At 33.6% G+C, this 17832-nt stretch overlaps 1 protein-coding gene across 3 annotated transcripts in view; it reads right to left on the bottom strand.

Moving 5' to 3' along the window:
* Nucleotides 1–1903: 1903 nt before the first annotated feature.
* Nucleotides 1904–17832, bottom strand: part of LOC149570112 (uncharacterized) — a 122165-nt gene continuing 106236 nt past the window's right edge. For all 3 annotated transcript variants that reach the window (XM_089822771.1, XM_089822770.1, XM_089822772.1), the window contains exons 9-10: nt 7490–7647; nt 1904–2257 (exon numbers count right to left, since the gene is read on the bottom strand). In XM_089822771.1, coding sequence (XP_089678897.1) covers nt 2213–2257; nt 7490–7647 — 203 coding nt within the window. In that variant the 3' untranslated portion in view covers nt 1904–2212. The remainder of the gene's footprint in view (nt 2258–7489; nt 7648–17832) is intronic.

The following is a 17832-nucleotide window of genomic DNA, read 5'->3' as shown; positions in this document are numbered from 1 at the left end:
GTACCTGTTGGATCTTCCTTGGAGGTTTTTGCTAGAGTGTGGATCTAGACTAGCTAGGGTTTGGATTGGATTTTGAGAGATCTTGCAGAACTATTACTTGCTTTGTATTTGGCCATAACCAGGAAGGCCTTATAGACCAACATATTGCATGTAATCAATTATATCTATGAATAAATTATTGTGACTTGGCTTCAAATCTTGCATTGTTGTTTATCTTCCATTGTGTGGTTATTTGTTGGGCGCTAGGACATCTCCTTTGTTGATTCTCCTGCCTTGCACTACATCATCAATCTTCTTTAATTAATCTTGTTGAGTGACATCCTTTGGTTTTTGTGGAGAGTTTGTGAGGGGGATTGTTTCCAAGGTCAGCAAGTCTTTTCAAAAAGACTCATTTATCAATCAATTGTCACGTAGGTCATTTTAATTATGGAGATCTCAAAAGAAAGAATATAGGATTTTTTGGATACAAGACATGGTGTCTATAGTAAGAGAGAACTGAATATACCTAGGTATTGGCCATATGCTAGAGAGGACAAGGACCAATTTGTGAAGAAATGCATAGAATTTCAAAAAACAAAGACTACACATATGAGATGCTAGCTAAATTGAAAGAACATGTATTCAATATAGCTCAACAATTAGAGGGGTTAGCTAGCTCTTTTAGTTTTAATAATCAAAACATTTTTATTATCTAACACAATTAAATAAATTTAGTTCTTTCATTTCTTCATTTTATCATTCAAATTTTAGAACTCATCTCTATCATTTATGTTGTTTTAATCTCCTAGCTCACCAAAGAACTAGTTGAACCACAATTGCACAAGTGGTAATTCATCCCATAAGATTTTAAACAGCCTTGAGGTTCGCAAATTTTCTTCTCCCCAATTATATCAAAAGTAGTTAATCTTTCCAAAAATATATTAATAACATTTAATGCAATTAATAGAAAGTGTATTGGAAACATGAAATTTCTACAATTCCCAATACATTAACTTGATAGTTTCTATATTAGATTATGGACACAAATTTTCATCAATATTTTAAAATATACTCCTAGATCTACCATGAATGAAATTTAAAAGTTAAAATTTTATAGAGAGATTTTGATTATTTAGAGAGTGAAATTTGTTAATGGCTACCAGTTCAAAGTTCAAGACCTTTTATAAGGTAGACTAGTTTACCCATGATTTCTTTTAATTCTTGACTTAATTCTTCTAGTAAGAATTTTTTATTTTTTAATATTTTTTAAAAGTATGTATGTATTTTTTCTATACTTTAGTAAGTTTAGTAATTGCTCTTTTTATCTCACAATTAAATTTTTTAAATATATTAAGAAGTTAAATATTGATTTTGTTATTTAAATAATTTATCTATAATAATAAAATTTGATGAAAAGGTCATAATCTAATTGATTAGATATGATTAGTAAAGATGATGATATATATTTTAAAGATAAACTATCTAACAAATGAGACCAAAATAATACTTCAAATGACTTTGATGGAATGGTTACCTTTCTTACTTTAATTCTTATCTAAAAGAAATCAATTATTAATGCAACTTATGCTCATATTTCTTATATCAATGAGTTATTAAAACTAAAATAATTTTAAGACTCCTCAACAAAATAAAATTTAATTGAAGAAATATTTGCTGACATAAGATAGATAAGTATAATTCCTTAACTATATATAAACATAAAATAAATGAGTGATAGACCTATTTCAAATTATTATATCATTTAACAATCATATTTCAAAGTATTTAATTATTTAACATTCCTATAATATACAACACTTAAATTCTAACTTTCGTAATAACATTTATTGTAAATTATTTTCAAATTAGCATTTTTTTATATTTTTACAATTTCAATATCAGATAAATCTGAGTGAAGCCCAAATTTAACAAAGAAAAATTATACATTTTATTTATTTATTTAATGGTAGTTACTTACAATGATTGTTAATAAAAATATATATACAAATGTAATAATTGACACCAACATTTATTTACAGGAAATCCTAGAAACCTAACTTCTAGGGAACTTGATATGCATCAGAAAAGAATTTCCCAGCAAAATAAACTTGGGTTGCAAGCATGCATTGCAATTTATTTTCTGAAACCCAGCAGTTGATTACATTATATTACATCACATGAAAATATGAATCATTAAATAACATTACAATTTTGTTGAATCGTGAAATGAGAATCAGCGGTTTTTACCAACTCCAATAGCTGTTAACCAAGTGTCAATCTGGAAAGCATTGCAATGGTATCAATTTCTACACAATAAGCATACATACCTTAAATTACATCCAACAGATTTAGACTATTAAATAGCAAAGACTGAAAAAACAAAACAGGATATAAGTCAGTGGAAAAGGTCTTATCTAATTCCAATATAAACAACAACAAAAAACTCCAGATACAAGTTAGCGGAAAAGGTATTGTTTGTTTTTATATTAATGCCAGCTAATCTTTTCATAAGAAATATAATGTAAAAACCTTAATGTGTATGCACTTCAAGGAAATAATAAGCTAATTGATATTTTTAAAGATTTAAATTAGTAAATATTTATACTTACAAACTTTAATATTCTATTTTAAGTATATGGTGATAGTGGAATAACATGGTTAATGAAAGAGGTGATAATGTCCAATTTAAAATAAACGAAAAACTAATAATGTTGACTTGAAAAGTGTATTTGAATGAATTAAAGTATACGCTAAATTGTCGTCATTGTTCTTTTCTATTTGATTGCATGTATTTTTGTCACAAAAATAACCTAACGAAAGAAAAGTTACCCCAACCTCCCACATAAGAGGCTCACAAGGTAGCTCGTCTTTCTTCAAACTTTTTTTTATCTATGATAAAAAGAAATTTAAAAAAAACTAAAAACTAATAAAAAATTACAATAAACATTCAATTATTATTAACCATTAAATAATAGTAAATATTTTTAATAACATAAAATATTTAATATTTTTTAAAAAATCATTAAATCATAAAAAATCCTTAATAAAAACAAAAACAATTGATTCATAATCATTTCACATCCACAATTAAAGTCAACAAATCTACCTAATATGGAAAGGTGCCAAACTAAAAAAAAAAAAAAAAAAAAAAAGTCCCTATTGTTCTAAAGCAAAAATGATAATCCCACAAAATGCATGAAATTATTAGTAAATTAATTCTTGTGACATTTATTAATTGACAAATCTCATCATATTTATTTCTTATCACATTTGTCTGTCTTGTTATTAATGACCATTGTCTCATCAAAATTTTTTGTGACCAATCAAATGAAAAGTAAATAAAATTTATATATTCATGAAAAAAAAAATGATCTATAGAAGTTGCTTTAATTCTTTAATATAATTGGTTGATTTAATTGTAGAATTAGATTGAGCCTTTGGCATGAACTAATAATGTGAAAGTTTCTCCTAGCTCGGGGTTGCTAGCATATAATAAAATTCTGTCCCTTCACATGATAATTCATTTTTGACCTCAACCAAATCAATTATTACATTTTAACTTATTAACTATTTAAGTAGTCTATCAATAAAATGTATTATTTTCCTTTGTTCCTTCAAATTAGAAATAATTGTCTTATTGACTTAAACAAAATTTCTCTTTGACATAAATTGAACTAAATCTAGCTTCTATGTTATTTGTACCTTCTAGTGTGGTTAGAAAATGTGAAGTCTAATGATCATCCATCATTTCTTTCTTCCCCCTTTCATTTGTTTATTGTCAAGAATTGACTTCATATAAAAAGATAATTGCAGATTATACATTGTAAGAAATAACTTATAAATTTAATCTTTATAGTGAACTGGGTAACTAACTGAGTTATTACAACCAAGCAGCGAGCTTACACAACACTGGTCATTACAGCTTAATGCTAAGCTTTCAAACAAAATAATAAAAGATAACCATGTTCACACGGTAACTACCAACTAAACCATAAACGACCAAGTTCACATGATTGCTTCTAAAACTAACATTAATAAACCAACTATTCAACCAACATAACAGAATGTTGGTGAGAGAGTCTAAACTTATAAAACATAAACCAATCTTAAGCAACATATATAACTAAAATTAACCAGGTATCTAAACAAAAAACTAGAAGCTTTTAAGACAAAATTGTTAGGCCTTCTTTATGGCCTTCCAATCATTCACCAATTTATTAAGATCCTTGGTCTAGTCCGAAGGTTTATTGAAATCCTCGGTCCAGTCCGAAACGTCCCCTGAACCCTGCTCCTCCCCCTGATTGTCATTTTTGACTGCGCCTGCTTTCTTGAGCTTGCTCTTACATGTAAAAAGACCAAAGACCACTCGTCATCATTTCCCTCTAGATTCCACCAAATAGTGGACACCCTAAGACCAAATTCAATATTGGTGATAACCACGATGAACATATGATTCAACGCATCAATATTGCTTTGAAGATTATCAATATGATTCTTAAAATTCTTTTTCATGTCCTTCAGCTGATTTTTCACCAAGTTTAGAGTAGCCTCCACCGTGTCTTCCTATTTATTATTATTTTTGGTTTAATCGACTCTTTTAACTTAACAAATGTATCCCACAATCTACTGTAAACTGTTAACACGTGGTCAATTAAGTAAAGTTGTATCTGCAAATATATCGTTGAATTTTCTTTGTAACAGATTACATTTCACAGTAGATAAAATTGACTGAAAGTCTCAAGTCAAATGACTTTAGGAATAAAATGCGGTTGCGGAGCTTGAATTTAGGCCTCGTATCTAACTGGTCCAATAATTGGGGACATTTCATAACAAGATGCTTTGAGTTTAAACTGAACCGCAAGCAGAACTCCTATCAACAAGTAGTCCAAAACAAATCTAAAAGACTTAATGGTGGTTGTTTGAGCTGAAAATCTTAAAGAAATGGCCACACCAATCGTTGTCCCTTTTCCCATTCCTCTTTCGTAAAACAAATGCCTCCCACGACACTCAAACTTTTTCATCGGATGCTGGAAACATGTATCTGGAATTAATATATATCCTAAAGCAGCAACACTAAAATAATTCTGGCTTCTAGAGTACAAGTCCTTTTGTGTATTCTTTTTCATAGCTTTGGTCAAAAGCGTTTGTCTTTTTCAAAACTCCTCCTGACATGCATTGCAACATTAGCAATGATGTCAATAGATCAGACAACAGCTTGGCAACTCTGATGCCAGATCACCCTCTAACGGCCTGCCTGATAGGATACCACTTTCAAACAACAGACATGACAAATGCCTACCTTGGCTCGATCAATAAAAAACATCTTTCTTACATCACTAATGTTGTTAAAACTCAAATCTATCAACTGAAATTTGATAAACAATTTCAGGGATGACTACTAGAACTGTAAGGAAAACAAAAGTTGAGCTCTGTTAAGGATGTGTAGCTACATGATTCTCATTCACATGGAGTGAAGCGACTAAGGTGCTTCATGCTTCTATAGCCTTGCGAAGAGACTATTCAAGTGTTTTGTAATCTTGCTCTTGAAGTAAAATATTGAGTATGTGGGTGTTTTTGAAGGCTCATTTCTCTTGAAAAAGTTTTTCTATGGTAAATATTGCATTATCTTGTGCTATATTTTGGTATTCTTTTGCATTACGATTTTGAACAATTGTTTAGCATTTGTACCTCTCATCAGGGTTATGTGAAAATACTATGCTTTCTAAATTTATTTTTTCATGAAACATGGGTCAATGAGTTTGACTTGAAAACGATTCAATTTATCGCTCACAGCTCACAATCTGACATGTAGAAAATATCTCCAACTTATCAAAGATTAGTCATCAATTGTAGGATACACCTTTCTAGTTATTAGGCATCGATATGATATAAATGTTTTTGCCAGAAAATATGTTCATCAAAGACATTATTTTTTGACGAGATGATGATCATCACATCATGATGACTTCTTCATTTCTCATTGATCATGTACAGGAATCGTTGGTACTGATTTGTGGTTATCTTCTATTATTGAGGGTATTGATCATTTGCCTTGGAGCTTTTGGGTATTACTGTGATGTAATTGGAGCTTAGTTGTCATATGATGGTTGGTTGGGTGCTCATAGATACTTGATAGGCTTTGGTGAGGCTAGAGATCTCTTGTTTCTAGAGATTGTGTGTTGGTACAATTACTCTTTGGTATGGTGTAAGCATGAACAAGGAGCCTACAACTGGAACTGGACATGAGTTTGATTCAGATTTGATGAGGAAATTGTTCATGGAGACAATCATGAACGCTGCAAAATAGAAAGTGTAGCAGCCTGCAAGAATGTAATAGATCAGGAATATGAAAAAAAGATGATGTGTTTGTGTGTAAAATTATTGTCTTCTTTATATCTCTTTGTGTATTCTATTCTTCCCTTGTGTTTCAGATTCTTCGAAAACACGGTGGGCAATATTTCTCAAAAAAATTTCTATTGAGAAATGATGCTATCATATTGAAATTAAATACTAAATGTAAATGTTGTTATCTAACTTAAAAAGTTGCAAGTTCTTCATTTGAGCGGAATGGAGTACATACTCCTTCACCCACTCGGTTAAGCACAATCAATAGGGTTCCAAAAAAGCAAAGTATTGGCTATTCATACACTATAACCTTCACCTATTGTCACATAAGAAAGAGGAATACAATGAGAGTGCAACAAAAAATTGGGATCTAGTGCTTGAGTGTTCTGAATTAGAGGCCATGGTTGCACAACTTGCCCAAGTCTTTGCCGATGATCAAGAAGCAACTGTTTCACATTACATGGCAACTGCCATAGCTGTTGGTTCAAATGAAGTTGGAGATGAACCAAATGATGATTTTGATTCCAATGGAGATGATGGAGAAGAATATGCAATTGGATATTAAGTTTACTATTTTAATTTTTAAATATGAAATACAGCTTGTGGTCTATATTTTCAGCATATAACGGCATCTTGAGACTTTTGCAAAGTATGAATATAATATAATCATATATTGACAATTATGGATTTTTCATTTTATGAGAATCACACTTCTAGCTTCTTATTATTATGTATTTGATGATTTAAACCAATGAGGAATGAACATTACATGTTACATGAATGAATCTATGATTATACATACTTACACACACACACACACATATATTTGTATGTATATATCTGTACCAGAATCAGGATCAGCTATTTAGTTTAATTTGTATATATTTTCTGATGCTCCTAGTTTGTCACCGAAAAATTCAGTCCAAGGCATTCTTCTAGCATGAATAAATACCAGAACCTGGTTATCATCTGCAACTATGATGTGTTCCCGGGATATGTTATTCAATGATTCCATCTCAATTCTAGGAAGTCAGAATGCAAGATACGTTACCTTTCATTGGACAGAGTAGATATATTGAAATTCAAATTGAATCCAGAACAAATTTACGATGGAGAAAAAATTCCAGAACAAAACCACTGTACAACAAAAAATTCAGAAATTCACCTGAAACTTATACTGAGTGGAACATTCAAAGCGCATTCCATGGCAAGATGTAATGTAAAAGGAAAACCAGCTTTCATCACCATCTCGTTCTTTATGACTTGGGAGGCGTCCAGCTTCAACAATTTCTTCCAAAAGAATTGAATCTTGTGGACTTATATCTGAAAGCAAAATGCTAGGTCAGGCAGATGATTTCACTTCTTAATATGGGAACCAAATTTTAAATTGTTTACATGTATTTTGAGTATCTATTATTTCCATAGTAGGAAGAAAAGATTAAATTTGGGAAGCTATATTAAAGAAGAGAATTTTGAAATGACTTCACTCAAGAAAAGAAAAATGAAACTAATTGTATATGCCTAGAAATGACCAAAGCAAGTCAGTGGAACTCAAAGATACAAGTTACAATATCTGGTCGGGTATAAATGAAAAGATCTATTGACTAAAACATTAGTTCCTAGAACTAAATATTCAAAGAAAATGATTCAAAATAGAAAGCAGTAAACTCAGAAAGATTTAAGCAAGGTTAGCCAAAGTACATGGAAGCCATAGAAAATGAATCAACCCTGTTGAAGGAAAGCTCCATTGTCAAAAGAATCAGAAGGAAGAAGCTGGGAGAATTGCATACGGTGGGATATCATTTAAGGTACTGTGCATTTTGTACAGTATTTTTGAGATTAACTTGGCTAGCATCAAATAGTTTTCACATTTTCTAAGGCAGGAAGTAATTTTGTATCATCTTTCTCAACTTTTTGCACATGTTTCCAATCTCCTTATCAGGCATACATTCATACTATATTGACTTTTTATTGCGTAAACTTATAAACAAATGTTTCACTATTTTTCATGACACATCTCATATATGGATGGCTAGAGAGACTTCTGAATTCCACAGATCAATAGAGTGAGTGTAACTAAAAAATATAATTTTTTATTTTTAATGAAGGGTTCTAACCAATTACAAATTTCAGTTCAATAATAGTGTAGGTGCACTTTTAGTTCACCATTTTTAAAACTTTTAAAGTCGCCTCACATAAAGAATTTCCCAAAATTGTTCCCAGTATGCTTAACAAAATCTCTATGAAAGATTGAATTTTTACTAAGTCTAGATATACAAATGTGAAAGCAAATGTTTCAGTCTCCACCAAAGGGAAAAGCGTAGTGGAAAACTCATTTTCCACTGCGCCTTTCGCAGTCAAAGTTCAGTTTTCCACATGAGGAGAGAAAAGGAAAATCTCAATCCAAAATGAAGATATATGGGGTCTAGTATCAAGATCACTTCTAAAAAGTAATTTATGAATCAATCTTCATCAAAATTGTGCCCACTACATGGAGGTGGAAAATTGAAGATTAGGTGCGCTTTTCGCACTCAAAAATGGAATTTCTGCCAAGCATCAAATCCACAATAGAGAGATGGAAAAGAGCTCTTAATTGATTAAACAAAGAATGGTAATCTCATAATGATTTATTGCTTGAAGATTTGGACATCAACATGACATTAAATATGAAGTGGAAAATTCATTTTCTGCTACGCCTTTTGCAGTCAGTTTGGAGTTTTCCACAAAGGGAGAAGACAAAAGTCAAATTTCCACAAAAGATGAATTAGAGTGTTCTATAGCCAGTGACCTTATAGCAAAGAAGTATTACTTGTTAATTATTTTCAAAGTGCAGCTGTTAATAGAATGTGTGAATTTCACCTACAATAAAGAAGTGGAAAACTGAGAACTTGGTACGCTTTTCAACCTTCATTTGGGATTTTCCGCCACAAGCATTCCAGTGAATCACTTCCAAAATTCAGCAAAGAATACACATGGTAAGCATGGAAGATAACATAGTGGCAAATTGAAGACATCTGGGTTACATAGCATGTGAAAGAAGAATGGCTGGAATCTTTATTTTATCAATTCTGATTTTGTAACAGTCATATAGAGCAGAATTCAGTAGCTCGTATCTTTTGACCCGGTGATTATTTTTCCGATCGCTTTGGTCAGAATGAAGATAATCAGGTTTGGAAAAACATATTCAAAGATGAGCTCGATCCAACGGTGGAATCAAAAGATATACCCCCTGAAACATGACCCATTTTTACCTGGCAGCAGTATTTATTTTGCTGTCCACTCAACAAAGGAAAGATTTTGATATTGATTTAACATATTTAAATGTCAATTGTTAAAATATAATTTAAATATGTTAATATATATGATTATTAACTTTAAAAGTTAATAAGCATATCAGTTTTCAAAAGGAAAAATATGAGAAGTCAAAGAGACAAGATTAGCTACAGAACTGAAAAGTCACTGGAAGAAACCAAACGGTTGCTCGAGAATGTATTTATTCTAAAACCTTTTCATTTGAAAGGGTTCTTTTTTGCAAGAGACAGAGAGCTGGGGTAGGGGGAAAGAACTTAGTTTAGTTTTTTTTTTTTGCATTTTCATTATGCATGTTAAGAGTTCGAGTTTTTGTAATAGATTTACCATAAGTTGTGAGCAAATAAAATCTGAGTATTCTTATTTGTGATGTTCAAGGCAACAGGGGTTTTTATTCTGAATCAGAGCATTTAGTTATTTTTCCTTTGATTATAATCAATCAGAGTATTATTATTTTCAGTTTTGGGCATCATCTTGCATCTTGTGTTGAATAATGAATGGGTTGTAGATCAGAGTATTTGTAGACATTCCTATTACAAGAATTGGGATTATTTAACACTCTCTTTCATTTCATTTTCCACTGCATTTGCATATATAGCATTCACATTGTATTACCAATGTCAAGGAGTCATAGGAAGTGTGAATTCCTAAGGTTGGATAGGTGTAGAACTGAATTCTTTGCCTGAGTTAGTTCTGTCTATGGCTGGCTTGGTTTTCCTCTTCCATTCTCAGGTTAAAAACGTACCCAATCAGGAACAAACAAATTCATTGAATATCATTGATAAGGGAGTTGTACCTTTCAATTCAGAGGAAATCTATCAACCTCATGATAGATTATCCAACTGTTGGTATCAAATTGTTTCTCACAGGTTCGGGCATATAAGAGTTACATTGGAAAGAACAATCTGTTTACCAACAAATAGATTATGGATAATTCAAATGATTATGAAATCACAATGCAGCATACAATTCTCTCTCTTTTTGCTTCTAAAAATGTATATGTATAGATTTTTTGGTTCTAAAAAACGTATATATGTAAAGATGTAAACATCGTAGAGTGATTACAACGAAGAAATCAAAATTTAAAATCTAACCATCTTTTGAAAGACAACAAACAGCTGACTCAGAAAGGCTAAAATTATTAAACTGCCATGCAGCAAGGTCCATATGCCCTTCAAGGCCTTAATTTTGGCTTGTTGATGGAAATTGCACCCTTTGATACTACCCTACATAGTCACAAGAAATATGCCAAAGCTGCTGCCCCAAATCCTGTGAAGGATGTTTTTTCTTAAACTTTGGGGTTGCTATCACAGATCCCTGCTCTGGTTTCAAAAATAAATCGAACAAAGTTATTTTGAACAGTACAAAATGGAAACAACATATTTTCCCCATAATTTCACTTGAATTAACAAAAACAAAATTTATTCCCCTCTTTTTATGCATATTAGAGCTTTTTTAGTTTCCTTAATTTCCAGATTAAATCCAATTCTTTTGGTTTCTCAAGTCAATCTTGATTTGAATAATGTTACTATGATCAAAATCAACTTATGTATCGTCTAAAATTATTCTTTATGCCTCTTGTGCATTGTTTAAGTTTATTTACCTAAGTTGCTGGTTCAGGTATGGGAACTAGAACCTAGAATGGTAGTGAAACGTTTTCCCAGAAACATAAATTATAAGAACAGTGGTACTCATAATTGCAAAATGCAAAAATTTAAATTAAATGTCTGATTCATAATTTGCAAAACTGAAAATACTTAGCATAAAAATGTCACTGCACAATGAAAACTAAAATTACAATTGATGTTTAATATTCATATTCTTTTCATCAGAAGCGTCAAGGTAAACATCAATGTTTGGTTCAACTTCATTTGAATTACAAGCAATTGGATTGCCACTCCCACTAGCTGTGTCAAGTGCAGACGTTGGTTCAATTTCATTTTGCAAATCATTAACAATACAAGGAAAGTGATTCACGAAACATAAACAAACAGCTGCCACATAGGCATAATGTAAAGCAACTGAAATCAAGCTCATCAATGCTGTATATTTTACTAACCCCATGTTCATAGGTACAGCTCACAATGCAACTGAAATGACATTTAATTGTTTGCTTGCTGGCATATAAAATGTTGTTACAAAGCTGTGATTTAGTTGGAACTGGACAGATAGAGGAAATGACAAACATAAATGCTGAAGAGCGGAACTGAGGTTTCCATGTGTCAAACTATGCTTGGGCATGGCGTAAGGTACTACCCAGGCATGTTGGTTCACTACAGATCATTCATGGAAGAGACCACAGCAAGTTTAGGTGCCCAATCAGCACCTTGGGTGTACCCAAACCAGAACCTATACCAGGATCCACGATTTACCAACAATACCCAGTAACATACGATTTACAAATATAAATTATTTTCTTTGCCAAGTTTTTGTTGAGTCCTTGTTTAATGTTATATCTGATAATTGAAATATATGAATTAATAATAAAGATGACAGTGCATACTAGATACAAGGGTAAAATATATCTTTATCTGCACATGAAATTATTACAGAAGAAGACCAGAGATGATCAGCCATGGATCGGAACTGACCTGAACGCATCAGACTACATTCCTTGATTATAAAGGATATATTTGAAGGACCCAATGGTTTCCAAGAGGACCACAACCATCAACCAACCAACGCTTACAACTAATTGAGAATGATAAATGAACAATTAATACATAGCTGGGTAACCACTATTATTGAAACATACTAAGATACATTGTATGTAGACTACATCATCCCCATATTGTGAGGTTTCACACCATCGCCCTATTGCAAATGGGTACCCCTTCTTTTGGCTTTGGTAGTCAGGGTAGATGGTCTTAAGAGTTTTAGGTGGTGGCAATTTCAAGTCTCCAAGCCTTAGTAGGAAGTAATTTTGAGTTCAATGAAGTCTAGGAAAGAGATATAGAACTAAAATCAGTCAAGTCCCTAAGCCTTAACTTGAGCAAGAGTGAATGATGAAGATGAGTATCTGAGGATGTTAGAGCTCAATTCAACCTAGCTCAGATAATAGATAGGCATCCCTTGCAAGTTCGCATCGGGAGAGTTGGGAATGAGATAAATTTCACTAAGTATAGGGGCTGCAAGTTGCATAAGGAATAATCCCAAGGGTAGGGTGGAATCCACCCTACCCTTGAAGATTCAAAATTCTTCCTACCCCCTAAATTTTCACCTTAGCTTAGTTTAAGTGAGCATAGACATGACAAACTCAAGTAAAGTTGATGGAGAGGTTTTTGAGAATTTTTTGAAGTTGAAATTGCTGAAGTTCAATGGAAGAGGGGTTCCTCCAAGGTTGGCAGATTCTGCCAAGCCTTGGGGCATCCGAAATTTCTCTCTTGACCAAGATTTATGCCTCTCATCTTCAGCAAAGAGCATGCAAGATCAGAACCTTGGAAACTGATGAAACTATATTGGAAGACGATCGGATATGAAAGTCAAAAAACCTATGGGGAATTACACTGAGTTTAATGAGAGGGAGATTGAGGTTGGATGAAACATTAGAATTCCTTTTGATAGGCTGATTTCTGTCTAGAGTTAGTGTTTAAAAGATGGGCAAATTGACACAAAAGGGAAAATTGTACATATGGGGGACGACATAGGAGGAAGCAATCCAATAGTTGAAGACATGGCTAGTAGGTGCACTAGTATTAGCATACTCAAACTGGAACAAACAGTTTCATGTCCATGTGGATGCATCTAACTTTTCCATTAGAGCCATATTGGCAAGAATGGGAGATCCTAGGTTGGACCATCCGGACTATTTTGCCAACGGGTTTTTATCTATGGCGGAGAAAAATTACAGCAAAACAAAGAGGGAGGCTTCCGGAATGGTGCATGACATTCAAAAACTCTAACACTACCTCTTGGCAACGTAATTCACCTTTTATGTGGACCATCAGGCTTTGATGTATCTCATCAACAAACCCATAATACAAGGGAGAGTAAGCAGATGGTTACTACTATTGCAAGAGCGTATTCACCATTATTGTATGATCAAGAAATAGCCATCCGATTGCCGACTAACTCTCCTGCATCAAGTCTAGAGAACCGCTGGAGGGGGTGAACGATGATTTCCCAGACGCACATCTATTTCATATTACAGTATTGCCCACGTTGTACACAAGTATTAGTGAGTGCCTATCCACATCCCAGATCTTGAGGGATATGCTGCCTAAAGAGAGAAGGAAGTTGGTTTTGAGGAGTAGGATGTTCCAATTGATCAATGTATTGTTGTATAAGATGAGCCCAAACTAGGTACTCTGTAGGCGCGTCATGGAGAAAGAAGTCTAAAGTTTCCTTTAGGAGGCACATTAATTTTGACCAGCATATACATAGGACCCAACACTATGATGAGGAAGGTGCTACTGCAAGTTTGTGGTGGCCCCTACTATACAATGATATTAGGGAATGGGTCATAGGTTGTTATAGATGTCAACGGGCTAGAAAACCATTAAAGCAGGGCTTCACGCCTTTGAATCCTTCATAGACACAGGAGCTATTTGAGAGGTGGGGACTTGACTTCATCAAGCCACTAAAGGCTAGAAGAGTGAGGAGATGCAGGTACATCATGGTGACAATAGAGTACCTTACCAAGTGGGTGGAGGTACAGACTCTATCGGACAACTATGCACTGAGAATAACTAGGTTCATTTACGAAGAAATTATCACAAGGTACAAGATTCCGATATAGCTAACAAGTGACTGAGGGAGCCACTTCATGAATCATGTCATCTAGTTGCTCACCACAGAGTTCAAGATCTTTCATTCTTTGTCAAGTCCATATTACTCACAAGAAAATGGCTAGGCAAAAGCTACAAACAAAATATTGGTGTCAATGATCTACAAATCATACGATGTGGAGTAGGAAGATTGGGAGAAAAAACTACCATTGTTACTATGGGTGTACCGCATGACATAAAAGTAACTATCGAGAAGAAATTGTTTCAACTGATGTACAAACAAGAAGTTGTTGTACCTACAAACCATAGTTCTAAGCCTGGGGATTGCAATTGAGAATAGGTTGGGGGATATGGAAAGCCTTCGGGAAATATTATATACCGTGACTAAAGTGGATTAGTGTTAGATGATGGCATGTAGTGGGCGATGAAGATAGCCCAACAAGGAAGGTGTGACACGACAAACATTTGAGATGGATACGGTTAATCCTAAGCAGCTTGTATTGAAATATAATGGAGGGTATGAGATCAAACCACAAAAATTCAAGGTCAAGTGGCTAAGTCAATATAAAGTGAGAGAAGTCGGAGAAAATGGTGCTATTAAGTTATGGACACTTGATGGATGGGAAATCACAGATGTGGTTAACGGGTCTAAGTTGAAGCCCTACCACAAAAGGCGAAGGGGGGTGGAAAGGCGACCCTAGCCATTGGAAGGCACTACATGAGGTAAATTAATTAAAAGAAAAGAGAACTCTTCATCGTACAGTGATGCCATCACACAGGAGATGACAATCACCATACATGTGGCCATGCTCATTATATAGTGGGCCACGTCGGGGGCAAGAAATTGCCACTCCGTGATAATAAAATGACATGGAGAACATAGGAGGTTGGCGATGAATATAGAAGATGTGTCTTATGATTGTATAACAATCGTAGTCAACGTTTTATATGCCACCATACCACAATTACACCCACACAAACAAGACGCAAAAAATAAGAAATTGTACATGGTGCAGACCAAAAGAACATTGCACAATGTCGGGAGAGACAACCATGGTCGCAATGTATTTATCGACCATACGAGGACGAAGGCAAAACAAGAATTGACGAAAAAGTGGAAAAGGCAAGGGCAAAGGCTTGTAAGCAGGTTGTACGGTAATACATGGACAACCCTCCTTGCATATATAACATGTTGGTTCCCAAAACCACAGATTGGAAATCCAACAGCCTGCCACTTCTCCGATAGGACTTCTCAATCGGTTCTGGCCAACGAACAGGAATACTTCTTGATTCCCCTGCACTTTAGGCTCCGCTACACCCAGGTGGGTAAACCTTCTCCTCGAATCTAATCACTTTGGTTCAGAGCTTTTCTAAAGCAAATTTAAGCTTTGGAGTTCTCCAGCTGGCAATGTCCTTGAACTCGATGAAACTGAAATTGAATGCTGAGTACTTGAAATAATTGAATGTTTTATATAAGGTTTGTTAATAATGGATTTGATGCTTGTAGGAAGAAATATATATATTTTCTGACTTCAATAATAGAAAGACCAATGCCTCTGCTCATTCGGGCAATAGAGTCAACTCACTGAATTTTCACGTACAACTTTATAATGTTCTACGCACTTTACTGCCAACAATTAAATAATCAAGATGCGACAGATCAAATATATACACAATCTTAAATTAGTCAAGATTGAGCTTTAACTCCTCTAGTAGGGAGACAAGTTGGACATAGATACAGAAGCAATTTAATATTTCACAATATCTGTGATGATCGAATTTCAAATGCTAAATGACCATATCCACTTATCTGACATTTAAATTGTATACAGAATTCCAAAAAATAATTACAAAGGATGATTCATCTAAAGTTTAAATCTCTATGCCATTTAAAAATAAACAAAAGACATTTTATTTTATTATAAAAATAAATAATGGAATTTATATTACAAAATCATAATGTTACTCCTTATTCCTCTATGCAATAAATGTTTTTTGCTCTTATTAAAGATGTCGAATGTGTCTTTATTCTTACAATTCATCCCATATTTATATATTTTAATTCCAAAGGATGTGACTTTTGAAAGTCAAGAGCTATGGTGTTAGAATTTAATAATTACACTTCCCGTTAATAATAATTCTTTTCCTATCATAAGAGGCTTTAATCGCACCCTTTGGTAATATGCTCTTAATTATTTTTGTTTGCAAAGTTGATCCATCTGAAAACTTAACTACTTACAACAGGCTCTTTCAACACCCTAAAAGACATTATTCGTGACATTCCTAACAACAATATATCAAATTTGTGCAACTATTATTCACCCTCGAAAATCCTTTGCCTTCGATATTTTTCACCATGATGATTTGGAAGGTACACGACTCAATTCTGTAGTTATGGATGATTTCCACTTGCTTATTTTATCATCATCTAAGCATTGTGAAAGATCCTTGATGGATCTCTGCTGCTAATCTGCTGTAGCTTAATTATATTTTTTCTTTTTAATTTTCTTTTTCCTGTTTATTAAAGTTTTCTTGCAGAACTAGACGGAAATGCAAAAGAGTTTGTTTGTTTTTGCGTTTTTGATGATTATTCAACATAGAAATGAGAAGGAGCAAATGATATGAAAAGAGTCTGAAAATAAATAACAATATGCAGCAAAATCAAAATTGATACAAATCGTACCAGGCAGATCTCTGAATTATAGAGCCAAATAAAGGATCCAGTACATTTTCCCTAACAATGACGCCAAACTGGCTGATGGAAAAGGACTGTGAACATGCAAACGTCTGTTGCTGATTATCCGACTCTCTATATTTCAAAGTGCTGCAAATGGCGGCTACTGCTGCAAGGTTCACTTTCCCATGTACCAATAATCGTGCCCAGCTAAACAATACTGCAGACCCAAGCTGAAATGGCGTCCTCCTTCCCTGATAACAGCTGATAATACTGAAAATTCCAAGACCAAATACTGCTGAGGGTTACGTCCCAGCCAGTAAATACCCTGGGGTTTGCGTCCCAGAATAAAATCGCCCAAGCAAAGCAAATTTGTAAACAAGTTTAAAATGCATAATATGAATGAGGAATGGTGCCTCCATCTCCTTATAACCCCTTCCAAAGCAAATTGAACCCTAAAGTGACTCCAAAAGGCGTTGGGTTACAAAAGTGATTTAAGTCTTATTTTAAAGTGGCAATGTTACTAAAAATGACCCTTTTTCTCCATAGACATAAATCCGTTCACTGAATCGCCCTGAGACCAAAGAGAAAGATTTAGAAAAGTTCAAGACCTTTCCAACGAGCTATCACACCAAGGGGTACGCATCCAAATGAGGTCAAAATTCCCCTTATTACTCCAAAATGGCTATTAACTTAGCCTTATTTAATTATTAAACGCTAACTTAGGGACTATTAAAAATATAACCCAAATAGCTACAAAATGCCCAACTGACATCACAAACCATAAAATCATCTTGT

This window comes from Cupressus sempervirens, chromosome 3 (genome assembly GCF_028749045.1).
Source record: "Cupressus sempervirens isolate cs-2001-9-10 chromosome 3, ASM2874904v1, whole genome shotgun sequence".
NCBI classification, from domain to species: domain Eukaryota; kingdom Viridiplantae; phylum Streptophyta; class Pinopsida; order Cupressales; family Cupressaceae; genus Cupressus; species Cupressus sempervirens.
Note: the sequence above shows the minus strand (reverse complement) of the source record. Positions and strands in the feature narration are given on the sequence as shown.